The 16,860-nt window shown below is 36.6% G+C and overlaps 1 protein-coding gene across 1 annotated transcript in view; it reads left to right on the top strand.

Moving 5' to 3' along the window:
• The window catches only part of Pp2C1 (protein phosphatase 2C), a 52,517-nt gene extending 38,933 nt beyond the window's left edge, over positions 1–13,584 (top strand). Inside the window, exon 5 of the mRNA XM_089088780.1 lies at positions 12,713–13,584. Coding sequence (XP_088944906.1) covers positions 12,713–13,420 — 708 coding nt within the window. The 3' untranslated portion in view covers positions 13,421–13,584. The remainder of the gene's footprint in view (positions 1–12,712) is intronic.
• The last annotated feature ends 3,276 nt before the right edge of the window (positions 13,585–16,860 follow it).

The following is a 16,860-nucleotide window of genomic DNA, read 5'->3' as shown; positions in this document are numbered from 1 at the left end:
TATCATAACTTAAGCCATGTACAGCCCTTTTAAGCTTTTATTTAAAACTATATAAATCTTAGTTCAATCAGCTCTGCTTATTTCTGAGGCTAGGTAGCAAAATTGACGTTTATGGGTTATTTCAGTCATAAGGCTTATAATTATTGGACTGTAATAAAATGGTGCGAAAGCAATAAAATTTAACCCGTCATCATGAATGCTACTCCTTAGTGAACTATACAAGTTTCAGCAATAAATATTGATAATCATACCTGAGGCCTGGGAGTCATAGCGCAGAGAAGACCACCATAAAACAGAACTAAACATTCAGGGAACATCCAACTCCACAAAAAAAAAAAAAAAAAAAAAAAAAAAAAAATTATTCATTTTGATTCTTAATTAAATGGTCCTTAAGAATCGTCTTGAAAGTGCCAAACGAGTGGCATTTTTGTACTGAAGAAGGCAGGGAGTTCCAAACCTGATGACAAGCGATGAGGGGATTGAAATCTGACCGCACAGTGGAAGTCGGAGGAATGCAGATATCATGTGACGAACGAAGGTTATATGGAGCTGAGTCAGAAATAGACTGAGGAGTTTTTTGAAGAGATTTTGGAAGATTGCCATGAAGCTGATGAAAAACAAAAGAAGCACAAGAAAGAATGTAGATAGACTGTATATTTAGACGCGGTCTTGGTTAAGAACGGTTGGTGTCCATAACAAGACGCCGTGTTTTATCATACATGGCAGAAAGCGACCGCAGTGTAGAAGGAAAAGTAGACATCCATACTATGGGGCAATAAGAGACATGACTGGACAAGGCAGAAAAAAAGAAGCTTCAGTATAGATCCAGGAAAGGTGTGATTGAGTTTTCGAATGACACCCAAACTCCGTGAAACCTGAACCCTAATCATGGCTATATGGTATCTAAACGAATGGTTCTCATCAAGCAGGATACCCAGAAACCGGACCAACCGATTCTTTGGTCTACACAAGGAGCCTTGTGACACCTGAAGCTGTGTCAGTTGAGGGAAAGGTACACCAATTCGAGAAAAAATAAGAAAATGTGACTTGGTAACATTCAAGGGCAAGTAATTTGCCTCAAACCATACGTTACGTATATATATTACTAATAAAAATGTTCGAAAATAAAATTCAACAAGTTTCGAGAAAGGCATTTAACCAAATAAAAGTATAATTAATATGCAAATTTTGTTTTAATTATTCATGTACGGTGAGCCAAAATCAAAACCTGCATTAATTCAAAAACGTTCAAAAATTAAATAAAAAAAAACAAGTTTTTTTTAACTGAAAGTAAGGAACGATGTTAAAACTTAAAACGAACAGAAATTATTCCGTATATGAAAGGTTAACTTTAACGAAAATCACACCATCAGATTCAGCTTGTCAAAGAACGCTATTAAAGAAGTTTCAAACTCTTATCTGCAAAAATGTGGAATGGTGCATTTTCAATTAACTTTAACGAATATTACACCATCACATTCAGCTTATCAGATAACCCTATTAAAGAAGTTTCACGCTCCTATATGCAAAAATGTGGAAATTTGCATTTTTTGCTCGAAGAAAGATCACGATGTGTGTTTTTTTTTTTCAGGGGTGATCGTTTCGACCCAGTGGTCATAGAATATTGTGAGAGGGCTCATTCGAACGGAAATTAAAAGTTTTAGTGCCGTTTTTAAGTGACCAAAAACTGGAGGGCTAGACCCCCTCCCACGCTCATTTTTTCCCAAAGTCACTTGATTGAAATTTTGAGATGACCATTTGTTTCAGCCTAATCGAAAATCTAATAAATATGTCTTTTAGGATGATTTAATCCCCCACAGCTCCCAGGGGAAGGGCTGCAAGTTATGAACTTTGCCCATTGTTTACATATTGTATTGGTTATTGGGAAGTATATAGACATTTTCAGGAAAGATTTTTTCTGGTGGGGGGGGGGGGCTGGAGGAGGGGGTTACTCGGGAAAATCTTTACATGGAGGAAGTTTTCTGGGGGGAAGGTATATTTCAATGACGAGGGCGCTGGATTTGCCAGCATTATTTAAAACACGATCTGAAATTAAATAAAAAAACAAACAAGTTTTTTCAACTGAAAGCAAGGAGCAATATTAAAACTTAAAAAGAACAGAAACTATTACGTATATGAGGGGGTTCGCCCCCAAGTCAATACCTCGCTCTTTACGCTACAGTTTTTTTTTTAGTGCTTTCAAAAGAGCTATCTATTTTAATTAAACGGCCTTTGTGATTCAGGGGTTTGTGATTTAAACGAAATTTTAACTTTAGCGTGAAGAGCGTGGTATTGACTAAGGGGAGAACCCCCTTATATACGGAATAACATATACGTAATAAAAAAAAACAATAAAAAAAGAAACAAGCGATATGGCTCAAAAGTAATCGAAACTTTTAAAAACGGAATTTTGATGTCAATAAATGTATCAAAAGAATGGGCTTATAATGCTGATTCTAAATATAGCCTATAAATTTAATTAAGTTTAGTATTACTCATCAAAGGCTACGGGCCTAAGAAAATTTACCTGGTTTTTGAAAGAGGGGGAAAACATCCCCTACAAGTGAAAGAATTTTAATGAAAATTACACCGTCAGATTCTGCATATCAGAAAACCCTATTACACAGGTTTCAAGCTCATATCTGCAAAAATCTGGAACTTTGTATTTTTTGCCAGAAGAAAGATCACGGATGCGTGTTTATTTATTTTTTTCAGGGGTAATCGTACCGATTGCCTGGCTGGAGGAGGGGGTTATTCGGGGGAATCTTTCCGTGGAGGATGTTTCCTTGGGATAAGGGACATTTCTATGAAGGGGGCGCCGGATTTCCCAGCATTATTTAAAAAACGATCAGAAATTAAATTAAAAAAAACAAGTTTTTTTAACTGCAAGTAAGGAGCGACATACAAACTTAAAACGAACAGAAATTATTCCGTATATGGAAGGGGCTGTACCCTCCTCACCACCTTGCTCTTTACGCTAAAGTTTTTTTTTGTTTTAAAAAATTAAGTTGTGAGACAGAGTCAAACTTTAGCTTAAAGAGCGAGGCGTTGAGGAGGGGACAGCCCCTTCCATATACGTAATAATTTCTGTTCGTTTTAAGTTTTAATGTCGCTCCTTACTTTTAGTTAGAAAAACTTGTTTTTTTTATTTAATAAATATCAGATATCAGGTCTGGCGTATCAACAGATGAAACTTGGCTAATCTCATTACATATTCCCGTATAAGCATTAAAGTCCCCACCACCAAAAAATAATCGAAACGGGATCGAAATTGTCTAAGCTCCTCCCATGTCGCTTCTACTACATACGAACTATTCGGGGGGGGGGGGGGCAATATACGCCGCACCTAAAGTCAAACTTTTACCACTAACTAGATAAATCCGAACCCAAATAATGTTATCCGATAAACTAGGAATTCGAGAATGTTTACCGAAACCACCATGCTTAATTAACAACAAAATACCTTCATAATATCTCATATCCCTTGCTGGTTTACGCGTAACATTTTCTACCCACTATCCTTCCAAGTAAGGCACTGTATCATCACTATGCCACGACTGAACAAGAGTACCTAGGTCCTTCAGTACTCTTTCGACCGTCTTTCTCACACCCTGGACATTCCATGTGATTACTCGTATAGGGTGAACAGGGCCATACTGTTCCTATTCACTTACAACAAGCTGGTCGTATGTCGGCAGGACAAATGGCATTTCTGGCTCATCAGGTAAGTTAAAAGTCTATAATAATCTTTTGATGACGCAGCTCTGGTGCTCCTCGACTGACGTCTGTAGTTAGCTCTTCCGCCACCAGATCTAGAGTCCTTTCTTGTAACATTACCGGCGTCAATAAGATTCTGATCGTCTGGGTTATGACTTCCCAGGCCTTTTCACTTTTCAGTATTTTTCGCAACTACGGGAGAATTCCGGACGGGACGTGGAGCACCCGTTGAGGAGTGCGGTTTCGGGTCACGTATATTAAATTCGACCACCGTCTCGCTATCAATCTCGGCCTGACTATCACTCTCAGAGTTTTCAGACACCGCTCTGCCAGCGTCGGAAACATCCATTTTTTCGCTAGCCGGTTTATTAGCTAGTTCGACTTTTCTTGTTTCTTATGTGCGGTTTCGAGGAGGTCCCTGTTTATTCACTTCACTGGAGCTGGTGGCTACTTCCTTAACACATTCCGAAGAAAAGTCATAAACAAGCCCTCTGCCGTCGATATATAACTTGTCTCTCCTAGGCCTAGCTTGGTGGCGTTTCGACAAAGCGTATTCTATGACCAGTTTAAGGTTTTTACGGGCTTCCCTTTTCATGGCACTATAATCCGGGGCGGCTGACAAACCATGCCTCTTCAAAAGGGGATTCGACTTATTGTCACTTATTAGACTCATTGGACAGAATTGCCCCACGAATTTCAACAGAATTCAACTTTAATAAAACTGGTCCCGCACGCATTCTAAATACGTCTTTGACTTCACAACGCTTCATATTTAAGTCAGGTATACATTTATTAAGAACAATAGTAATACCTTGCTTCAGCGTATATATAGCAGGATTAATAGGTTCGAAGTCATACAGGACGGTGTTGCATCTTCTCAGTTCTTCATCAAGTGCGTCAGCCTGCATGGTAACTGCACGCGAATTCTTCCGAAACAGGTCAGTTTCTCCTTTCGTCTCTTCACAAACTTTGGCATTGTCAGATAATGTTTTGTTCAAAGAAGAAAACTGGCTTTCAACTGTTGTAACCATTACTAAAACTTCTGGCAGAGTCTTTTCAGTAGCCTCAGTTAACCGTGGTATCAGATCTAGCTTGAAGTTAATTTCCTGTAAAAACTGAGCGCTGGCTGTACCCTCAGGCATAGCCTCAGTTAAAGCTATAGTCGCTCCGTTTGAATTGTTAATTATTACAAAATTTCAGTCCTCCTGCACCTGCTTACGTATTTCTGCCTCAGTAATCCAAATCACGAACAATAGTCATATATAAAGAATAGTCCAGAGTCGTTATCACATGAGTCTGATAATAAATAATGTTATCCAAATATAATATTATCCAAAGCAAATTGTTCACAGCGCTATACAGTATCGTGCACAATATCAATTGTTGCGCGATGAAATAAATATTCAAACAATAATCCTCTGTGAAAACTGGCTAAACAATATAAACTGGTGTAGATCTTAATAGGTCAAAGACTGACGAAAGACGTTACTTCAAGGAAGTTCAACCAGAACATGTGCACATTTAATTGACATCCACTACATGACCAAATAGGCTAAGATTTCCTTTTTTTTATACCCAAAGATTTTGAGGATCGGTAGTAATTTTCTGTATCGATGACCAAAAATCTTCTGGCGTTAGAAAAGACGAAATCAAGTTCTAACAGTTACTGACAAGCATTATTATCTTCATGTCATTATTGTCGTCGTCTTCGTGACCTCTACCACCACCAATGCTGCAGCGAGGATCATTATTATTGCCACCACCATTTTTATCATTATTGTAACTATCCCGGCTTGTTAATAATAGATTTTTATCCATTTTTTTTTATTTATTAATATAAAAGAAACGTTTTTCAAAAATAATAATAGTAATGGGCCATAATAAAACCTAAGACGAGCAGAAGAACAATTTATAAACAATTCCAACTTTCAATGAACAGAAATTACTATCAATGAGTGAATGAAATCCAAAACAATGATTAAAATAAATGCTCCCATCGAACATAAAAATAACAGACATTGTCGGGATGACATGCATCCTAAAACAAACAGAAATTAAAATGAATAATCAAGTCAAACTTAAAAAACCAGAAATTACCACAAATAGGAGTTGGACTACTGGTGCTTGAACCCTCTAGAAGCCAGAGCGCCCCCCCTTTTTTTCTCGGACACTACCTTAAATTTTCAACCCCATCCACCTGACCGCTCCTGAAATACTGCAAATATGGTGTTTAAATAACGTGAATGCACGTAGTGCCTTTTTTTTGCTCTATCCTCTCCTCCAAGACATAATTCGACTCCCCCCCCTTTAGCACTCACTGATAGTTTCAACTTTATACCCCGAAGCGATCCCATGATATTGTAGGCACGTGATTTTGATAATTTGGTAACATATAGTGTATTTTGATTTATCTTGCTACTTAACCATGCATTGATTTTAAGCCACCTAGGACATCATTGTGCAAAAAAATTTGATGGACAAGAGACAAAATCTTTTAGTCCCCTCCCCCTAAAACAAAAGTTCAAGTCTTCTTGCCATACCATCCTCTTCTCTTCCTTTTCCACGACAATAACTGAGAGTTTCAGCGCCCCCCTCCCTTCCGTTCCCGAGACATTGAATGATGTTTTGATGACCTGCGTAAGCATACTTTATTTCGATTTACCTCTGCCCCCTATCCAACTTCAAAATTAGAAGTCCATTTGACCCTTTTTTTTAACATCCACTGAAAGTTTTAGCTCGATAGCCCCAACCATTACCGAGATATTGCGGATAATTTGAAAACTCTAGTGGACCAAAGGTCTTGTGAATTGCTTAGTTCCTCGTTTCGTTTCCAAAGTGTACCTTTGAGAAACTCTAGGAATACTTGCCTAGCAGACGATCGCCAAGAGCTCCTAGCTTTCATCATAAAACCTATCCATGAGCAATGGACAATTTATGTAATTCAGGATCGCTGTCCCTGGGGCTGTAGGTGTAGTGTTGACCCCTGATGCATACTTATTGAATCTTTTGACATTTTTGGAAAAAACTAAATATCTCAATAGTCAAAATTTTAATACAATTTCATGGGGGCTACGTGAGGCAGGGTAGCAGAAAAGGGCAGAGAGGGGAGGTTGGTTGCCTACTATTCGCTTTTTGCCTTTATAAAGGGCACAAAGAACTTCAATTTCCAATCAAAATAGCCCTTAAAAAGTTTCTACGACCACCATGTCTATACGAAGTGGCCGAGGAAGAAAAAGTTTTTTTCTGCCCTTGTCTGGGTTTCGTTTTGGGGAAAACCATAGTTTTTTTTCGATTTTCCCTTCTGCATTGAAGTCTCCTAACCCCAAATGCTTGGGATACAAGTTTTGATTCGACCCAAAAGAAATTTCTAAGCCCTTTTTTCTGCTCCTTTTTTTGGGGGGGGGAGACCGTGCCTCAAGGTGTTTTTTCTTTGCAAATTAGGTTCCTCTTGGCCCAAAGACTTGGGACTGGAAGTTTCAAGCTGATCAGGAAAAATGTTTTTCGGCCTTTTCCCAAGCTCTCTACACCCCTCTCCCCGCTTAACACAACAGAATGCCTGATCTTTTTTGGCTGTGGGAATTTGCTTTAATTACGGCCCTTGCCCTAATGACTCTGTGGGATAGGTCATCCTTAGAGTTATGTTTATGGGACACTCATAGTTTTGATCAAATGTTGTGGGATCACAGGTGGTGGTGGGAAGCAAAAAAGATTATGGTAAGGGTGAACATATACTCTGTTTATTTTTATTAATGTTTATTTTTTTTTTATAAAGACATTGGATTGAGTGCTTTGCCAAATTTACAAAGAAATTAAAAGATAATTACAATCTTTCGAAAAAAAAGGTTTAAGGATAGGAAAAAGAGAACATAATAGAAGCAATAAATTTGGGGTATTGCTCAGTGTGCGTATACAAAAAAATTTATTTTTCAAATAATATAAGTTGTAATATTTCATACAATCTGCATGAAAAATGATTAAGTTTTGATGATAAAAAAAGGCCGTAGAGAGGCTATGAATTTCCTACATTACCATAATGTACTAATTGAAATAAAATCTTGCGCTCCAAATTCGAACAATTTTCTCCAATAACGATTCTATTCGCTAAAAAAATGTGTCAGTAATATTAGCCATTAATTTATGTTAGCTCACGAAAACACAATTGCAAGTAAAATTGCTAACAAATTATTTTCTTAGAACGCTCGAAAAACAGACAGTTCGTGGTTGCGAGCTGTAAGTAAGGAGCAGGTCAGGCCTATAATAACTGAAACTAAAAAAAACGGAATTTTGATAACAAATAAATCCATTAAAAGAATTGTTTTTTAATGTTGAATTCAAATATAAAACTCGTTACGTTTTGTGCTACCTATCGAAAGGTACCAGCGTGAGAAAATTTGCCTGATTTCCGAAAAAGGGGGACACCCCCAAAAAGCCTAGTGATCTTAACAAAAATCGCACCATCAGATTCAACGTATCAGGGAACCCTACTGTAGACGTTTTAATTTTTTCCCAGGTGTGATAAAATGGAACGAATGATCCTAGAATATCGGGAGAGGATTCATTAGAACAGAAATCAAAAGTTCTAGTGCCCTTTTTTTAGTGACCAAAAGGATTGGAGGGAACTAGCCCCCCTCACACGCCCCTTTTTTCCCATAGACATGATCAAAATCTTGAGATAGCCATTTGATTAAGTATAGTTTAAAGGTTCAATAAATATGCCCTTGCGGATGACGTAACCCTTATAGTCCCTGAGGAACGGGATTTAAGGGACGCAGTTTGCCCGTTGTTCATATTTAGTACTTGTATTTGTTATTGGGAAATATACGGATTTTTTGGGAGGGGGTATTTTCTGTGTGGAGGAAAGTTTCTGGGAGGATTTTACAGGGTAAATTTTCATACGGAGGGGGGGGGCAGGATTTCCTGGCATGACTTGAAAAACGATCATAGATTAAAAAAAAAAAAAATAATAATTTGATTGAAGGAAGGAGCAACATTAAAACTTAAAGCGAACAGAAATTATACCGTATATGAGAGGGGCCTACCCTTTCCTCAACCCTCCTTTATTTTTCGCTAAAGTTAGACTTTCTGTCCCAATTCTTAAGAAAGACTGCTCAAACACAAGGACCTTTGAATTTGAATGACAAGTATTCTTAAATAACTTTAAGATTTTAGCATAAAGAGCCAGTTATGAGGAAGGGTGGTCCCTCTCATATACGGAACAATTTCTGTTCAATTAAGTTTCAATGTTGCGCTTTACTTTCAGTTGTAAAAACTTTTTATTTTTTATTTAATAACTAAATATATCAGTCTTAGCATTCAAGTGACTTTACAATTTTAACCTCTTTAGTCTAGTCAAATTAGAGCCAGAAATTGGGCTTTAATATCAGAGTCAGAAACTTTTTTTAATGGGAGGGGGGTGTCATTAAAAAAAGCTATAAAATTCGCTTAAAAATACTCTTCCTTTTTCGGGAGGGAGAGGAGACGTAGTATTAAGTTCTGGCAGAAAACGAAATTTTTTTATTGATGATAGAAAATTTTTTTGTAAGTCGTTCAATATTTCTCCTTTTCGCCTATAAGCGTATGCGATTTGGAGTCGAGATTTATGTTATCTGGGCTACTCTACTGACAGCTCATCGTAGCAGCACAAAGATACGTGGGCTAATGCAGCACTAAGCCATACCAATTTCTTGGTCCTATTTAGCTCGAAGGTCCTATTAGAGAAGTAAGCGCTACTTCTCTAAAGACGGATGTCTTGTGACAGATAAACTCGAAGTCCCAGAGTTTCCAGGTACATCCTCCAAATTAATCGTTTTATCTATAACCTTTCCAATCAAAAGAAGTCTAGCTCTAAGGCTGCTTTCTTTTTTCCTCAGTAGAAAGCACTTAATATAGAAACATCTTTATCTTTTCTTTGTTCTCCAGCTTTCATTTTTGTGTCTATCAACGCCACGTCAGCCTCTCAGAAAATATGGGTGCATGCTCAAGGAGTCGAGGATGGTAGATCAAAGGGCTTGTTGAAAAGATGTCTAATAATCTTAAGACCACTCAGGCAGAGGTCGAAGTTGGATAGTTTTTGAAAATATTGATATATCTCAAATTTCTTGAGACGAATTTCTGAAACAAAAAAAGGTTGAGTTAGGTTAAGCTCTATTAGAAGTTTCTGAGCAGTTCCATTCGCTCGTTGTTTGCGGCTAATTGTGGATAATTATGACGAGAAGAAGAGTCTTTGGTATCTTATGGTTTGTTTCGCTTGTGGGAATTGTTGATGTGATTTATGAATTGCCCTCTATATTAGTTTTACAGCCCATTCACACGTATAACCTTTTTTCCAAACTTATCTCCTTGAAAAGAAACATCTGTTTAACTGATGTTTTATTTTTATTTATTCCCATTTTACACATTAGAGAAATTTTTCTACCATGACATTAATAATGAGAAAATTTTTATTTTTGTCTTAGTGCCATGCTTAGTCCGAAAGCCATTTTTCAATTTAGGTATTCTTTAAGGTTATGAATTGGTCATTTTTCAGTGGACTTTAATTAAAACCAAGCGAGTCATTATCACTAAATAAAATATATATCATAAGTGGTTGTAGAAGCTAAGTGGTAATCGAGGAATAAATCTACTTCATTCCTTAATATAAAACCATACATTTCTTAGGAAGGGTTTGAACCTGGCTTAACAATTAAAAGAAATGTATTAGGCACAATTGATTGCTTCATCAAAATACTTATCATTTGAAAGCTGTGTTTATTGCCTTGCTTCATTTTCGCTGATCATGTCAGAATAGTTATTTCACAAGTCTTCTTACGGATATTCAAGATTCTCGATGTGCAAATGTCTAGGGAGCTTCGAGGCCAGAGCTAACCGGGAGCGATCTTTAAGTGGCTAATTGAAAGCGGGATTGAACCATACTTTTCGTACATCCTACTGTTTGAAATACGGTCAGTCAGTCGGGTACCCAAAACAATCCGTAGGTAATTTCCCTTGAAAACATTTAGCGAATCTTCCTCCGTTTTTCGGAGCGTTCATACTTCTGAACCAAATACAACAAATACATAGCAGTAATTCCCACAAAGTCTCCATGGCCTGCAAAGGAGGGGGAAGACACCTGAGTTAATTAAACACTAACCACAGAGAGAGAGAAAACAAAATTAAAGAGAAGCCAAACAACAGGCTAAATGAGGGGTACCTTCCAGCTTCGAACAGGCATCATGGTCATATCATACAGATTTGTTACTAAATCGAAGTTTGACCTTGCAGATGGGGTAAATGGTATTTGAATATGAAAACACAATTTGTGTGCTATAAAAAATATGAATTCGTGCGATCCTAATGTGAGTGAAAGCTTATAAATGTAAAAAAAAAAATCTAATGAAATATGCAAAATATTTCTTCGGCAAAGATAAGTCGCATTGCAAAATACGGATTTTGGCTCAGGACTTTTGACGCTGAATTTTAATGTTCAACCAATTCTTTCGTTGCCCACAGTTTTGAGGCTCTTTCTTTTTCTTTAGTGTTGAAAATATCTAAAAAAAAATATACCGTAAAGATTGAGCAATGAAAAATTCCGATTTTATCTGCAAATAAGTATAACAATTTTCAATTAAAATCGCATTTTTTTAAAGTGACAGTTTTGTTCTTCGACATACTTAGTTTCAGTTTTTTCATATTTTGGGCCAAAAGAAGAGAGAAAATACAAGATAGATTTCTTAAGCTTTTCTAATGCGGTTTTATTGAGTAAGTTTAAAAATATAATTAAGTTTAGCACTCAAGGTTTTGGCTTAGTTTTTTTAACTGTTTTGGGTTGAAATTTCAATATCTCACAAAAGATAGTTAGACGCAGAAACTATGATTTTTGAAAAAAAATAAAAAGTTACGAAAAAATAACCTTCAAAAGATTACTTTACGAAAACCATGGATAGTGAAAAATTCTTACAAATTTTTGAGTTTTGGCGTAAAAACTTCTATTATAACCACCTGCATATTCATATAGAGTTGTAGTTTGCAGCGATCTGCCATTTGGAGGTTAGGTTATGTAGGAGAAAAGATGTTTTTGCGTTTTTAAGGCACTTCATTTGCAGAAAGTGTAGATTTTTATTTAAATTTCCATTTGAGGGAAGGGGAGGAAGGGGGTGGTCCTTGGGATTTAAAATTGAGGCAGTACTTTGCTAATTTCTGGACCCAAAGACATTTAAACCCAGGATAGCAACTTCCTAATTCCAGAACCCTAGTGTTTCATTTCTGGCAATTTTCTTTTTAATCCGTTTTCAATCAGTGGTACTAATTCGCGAGAATGTGCGGGGAGGCAGGAATTTTTTCGATTCTTTTTAACGAAGACACGAAGTTGGTTTTTTAAATCTAGAATAGGGGCTCTTACAGCTTTTTTTCTGCTGAATGAAGGTACAAAAAAACATATCTTTCAAATTTAGGGAGACAATTGCGTTCCCCTCCCCCTGTTATATCGGATCACAGAGCCCCCATGCTCTCCGTTCTTAGTACCACCTTGACCTCAGTATATTTCCATCAAGAAACAAGGCCAGCTGTCTTTTCAAGATCTCTAGTTTTTGATTCTTTATATCTTTGAAAAATGGAAAAAGTCTGAAACATCTCGAGTTTCAGCGTAGAAGTTCTATTATAACTACTGCATTTGAAGTTCTAAAGTCTACAAAAATCAATATTGTCGCTTTTCAGTTTTTGGCAAAATGAATGTTATTTTTAATTAAAGAGTTAATTTTAATGAGCAGAAATAAGTCGGATATTTTAAGTGTCATGTCTTAGCTATCACTTGGATATCCAAATTTATTTTTCCAATTTTTAGCAGTGGAAGCAATGTTACTGTAGGAACAAGTTTATTCTGATTTTATATTTCTTAGTTTATAGGAACAAGTTTATTCTGATTTATCTATGGTCATTTTCTTGCAGTTTTATTGAAAACGATATGTTTCAAAAGGTTTAAATTAAGACACTGGTATTAATTGTATTATTTTTCTTTCAGTGGATAAATCCGTCTAAGAATCTGGTTGACTATGCGTTAGAAAAATGGTACGAAAATGGCTTCCGTGCTGACAATTGTTCCGTTGTCACTGTTCTTCTTGATCCCCCTGGTCCCCCTAAACATCAAAGCGGAACTACCGTTGAGTCGGAAATTAAATCTGACATTACCACTCTAGTAAGAGTCAATAGTGCTGATACTGTAGACAGCCCAATTCAGCCAAAAGACTCAATTATAAGTCGCTTAGTAAGCGTTGGATCAAAAACACCAAGTGATAAAGTCAAGCCGGGAAAAGTCGTTCCTCCACAGGGAGCCACTTGTCGGACAACTAATGAGAAAGACAATCCTTTGAAAGTTCCATATGATAGGCCTGAATTAGAAAGGCAAAAATACAGCTTCCTAAAGCGTCGTCGAAAATCAGAGGATGCTAAATTAGATACAAAAGAGGAGAGCAAAATTAGTGACTCGGATAATGAGAACCTGAGTCGATTTTCGAAAGACCTCCAACAGGTTCGAGAGCATAAACCGGAAGAGAAGCGGAGGAGGACAATGGGCTCAAGTATTAGTGGTCAGACCCGTCGTAATCTAGAGATTAGGGAGTTGAGGTCGACTTTTAAAAGGACTTTAAGGCAGCGAAACGAAACTCTGGAATACCGTAAAAACCGAGTTCGATCGGTGACATGGTCAGATACTGTGAAAATGAAAAATTAGTGGTCGTTCGATAAATGTAAATATGTATATTTTTGTGTATAGTTCTTTCCTCTCTTTACATCCTCTTTCATTTTCTTTTTTCAAGAAAACGCATCCATCTCATTGATTCTAGCAGGTATTTCTCTTTTGTAAATGTTTTCCTGAGAATAAAACGCGTGCTTTGATGTTAAGGATTTTTACATTTCAGATTATGTATTATGTCTGTGGCTAAACCCAGAAGCTGCACTTTCTTCGTTTTTTCAGTTAAAAGAGAGATAGATAGTGAGACAGATTCTTGTAGTGACCTATTTCTACTAATCGTGTTTGCAGATGATTTTTTACTTCTTAGGAGGAGGAGGGGTGATAGGGGGACTGGGATAAAATTAGATTAGATAAATGAGCTTCTGCTTCGCCTCGGGTATTTTTTTTTCTGAATGTATAAGGTTGGTTTAAGAGAACTTGGACTTATAAAGGATTTTATCTCTAATACGGAGAATTATCTTTAAGCATGAATTTTAAAGCATCTTTATCTTTAGGAGGAGGGGTAAAGAGTTTGTGAAATGTCCTTACTGTTGGTTTGTAAAATGCATGAGAGCCAGAAAAACTCATTTCTATCTGAATCACGGATACTAACTTGTAAAAAAAATGCAGAGCGCTTCCTTTTAATGAGCATAGGGGTTGCGTACTTGCGATAATTAGTCTACTTTTTATTCGTTTCCTATTTATTGAAAGGCAGGAAAATTTTTCGTCGTGCTGCCTTTGAATATAATGAAGCAATATAGTGAAATATATTATTTATATAAATAATAATGCAACATAGTGACCTGGTTTTGGAACTTGACCTTGTTTTGGAAGTGACCTGTTTTGGTTCTGTATCATCACTGGTAAGGGTGAAAACTAAGCTATTCAGATGCGTCGGAACGCGTATTGTGTTTGAGGCGTAGAAACTCAGCCTGATCTTGAGCCTGCATGCATTTTTAGAGATATCATAATTATGCTGGGTTAGGTCTCTAGGTGATACATAGGATACTGGTGACACGATTTCTCATTATATTCTTTATACGAGTTAGATTATAGTGGCGTTCGTGGGTTGTACTTAGTCTAAAAAATAATATATAAGAAAAAGACACAGCTATTCAACGGAGGTGATTTTTCATCTTCGCTTATATGTCAATCTGAATTAGTCGGACTCCCCAAGGCTCTGTCTTAACTTCTAGGATTTTTCTGATTTACATTAAAGATTTCCAGTGGCCTTTCGGGGTCCCGTAATTGACTATTCATTTTGCTGAAGACATCGAAACTTCTCTATCTGGTAAAAAGGCTTGGCGATCAAAGTAACAGGAGGGGTACTACTCTCTTCGGTTTTCCGGATTGGAATCCAGTTAACAATACTGCACTGAATCTATCGACAATTTGTCGGGTTGTTTTTAGTCAGAGAGCAACTGCTTGTCTTTCATTTCATCAAGTCCCCTCATTTAAGTTTTCTTTTTTATCAATGTCTCATGTTACAATAAAAAGTAACCTAGGGTGTCTGTGGTTCAGGATTTGTCTTTTAAACCTCATAGTCACAATCTGTGACTAAAAATATCAAAATCAGCTAGTTTAGATAGAATATGAATTTTTTTTTTGCTCTGAGTGCTCTACAAAGTATTTAATTTTCACGGATGTTCTGAAGTATTGCTTAATCATTAACATATTTACATACTTATTCTTTTGCTTACTAATCGACATTCAAAAATTAAATTACACCAATTCAGTTCTTGCAAAATAAAGCAAGAACAATTTAAAAAATCTTCTGATCCTTCCCCAATTGCTTTACCAGAAAAATCAACTAATAAATGTATATTTATTTATCTAATTATTTTTCTTCATTTTCAGTAGCTATCTTCTAGCTTAGCTATTATAGAACATAAATGTAAGTAAAGCAAAACATCACTCTATTTTTCAGATCCCAGTTTCCCCGTTCATTGGGTGTACACCAAGACGATACAGTGGTATCAGCTATTAGAGGGTGGGGGGTAGTTCCCCTCTCTCATTTTGAAAGCACCCTTTTCTGTTTTTTTCATTGAAAAAAAAAAAAAATCAAAACATTGATTCGAGTTTCAGATGCGTTGTGTTTAACTGGTCTTTGACGCAGAAACTACTAACCCAATGTCAAAATAACATGGTAAAAGCAAAAAGGGGACTAAATTTCATGGCCAATTTCAGTTTGTTGAAACTTGTTTCTGCCTTGGCTCTATCTTATGAGCCAGTGAGTTGAGAATATCGACTTGACTATACATTTTTTGAACAGAGCCTAAAATAATACGACTTATATCATTTTCGTGACTTAAACCTTCTGTCCTAGCCAGAAAACATTTCTAAGTCGTTCTGTCTAACATGATTTGTACAGGATGTTGTTCAATTTGTCATGGTTCTCAGCCCACTCTTTCTCAGACTCCACTTTCTACCTACGCATCTTCTGCCTTTTTGAGTTTTCGTCCAGAAGGAAACAACATGCGGTCCACTCTTGCTTTTTTTTGTGGGGGGGGGGAGGGCTCTGGTTCCCATCATCGGTACACGAAAATAGACATTGAATGTAAATATTTAAAAGTATAGGGAAAATTCCGAGATTCAAAATTATTTTGCTAGCCCAAGTGGAATCGTACAGGCTATTTAGACAGCCTACGCACTTGTCGGTGGAGGGGACGATTTTAATACAAATCTTATTTTTTCTTGTACCTGGAATGGACTGTCCGTTTAATGTTGAACGAAATGGACATTGAGTTTGGACGCTACGTGCCTGACGCCTGAAATCCAATTCAGCTCTAGTTCGTTCAGACGGTAGTGGCGTTATAACGCTAACAATAGCCTACTCCTTATCGAATATGCGAATATGCTATATTTGTTCTTTTGTACCTAAAATAATCAAATGTCGCTGGTATTATCTTAGCTGCCTATTATTGTTACCGAATTCTGAAGTTTTTTACGAAATTACCTATTGTTTCTGGCTGGCTAAATAACTGCTGTAATAACTGGAACATTATCAAATTTGTACTAGTAATTCAGTCAGTATTATCGGTTATTGTCAGTAATCATATCGCTTGAAAATTCCCGCATTTACCGACTCTTTTACCGAGTCATCAAAAATATTGGGAGCAGTATATCTCCCCAAACGAGACCACTCTTCCACAAAATTACTTTTTTTAGTTCTTCGCCGATTTCTCGTGTGAAAAGTCCAATTTAATTCAATTGCTTATGCTCTCAGGTCTTAATTTGTCAATGGAAATGGCAAAAGTAGAAAGATGGAAAAACACATAATTCGCCTTTTACTGTTGCTAGGTTTAGCTTTAAATAAGATTTTCTCAACGCTATTTTTCCAGTTTAAAAGTTATTGTCAGGAGACACTAGCCTAGCTTACAAATTCCACAGACCACCTTCATAAGAAAATGATAAAAGAATCTTTTTATATTGGATTTACT

The sequence above is a fragment of the Artemia sp. Qi Xiang Cuo genome, chromosome 5 (assembly GCF_049724085.1).
Source record: "Artemia sp. Qi Xiang Cuo chromosome 5, ASM4972408v1, whole genome shotgun sequence".
Classification (NCBI taxonomy): Eukaryota; Metazoa; Arthropoda; class Branchiopoda; order Anostraca; family Artemiidae; genus Artemia; species Artemia sp. Qi Xiang Cuo.
The sequence above is the reverse complement of the archived record's forward strand: the minus strand, read 5'-3'. Positions and strand labels throughout refer to the sequence as shown.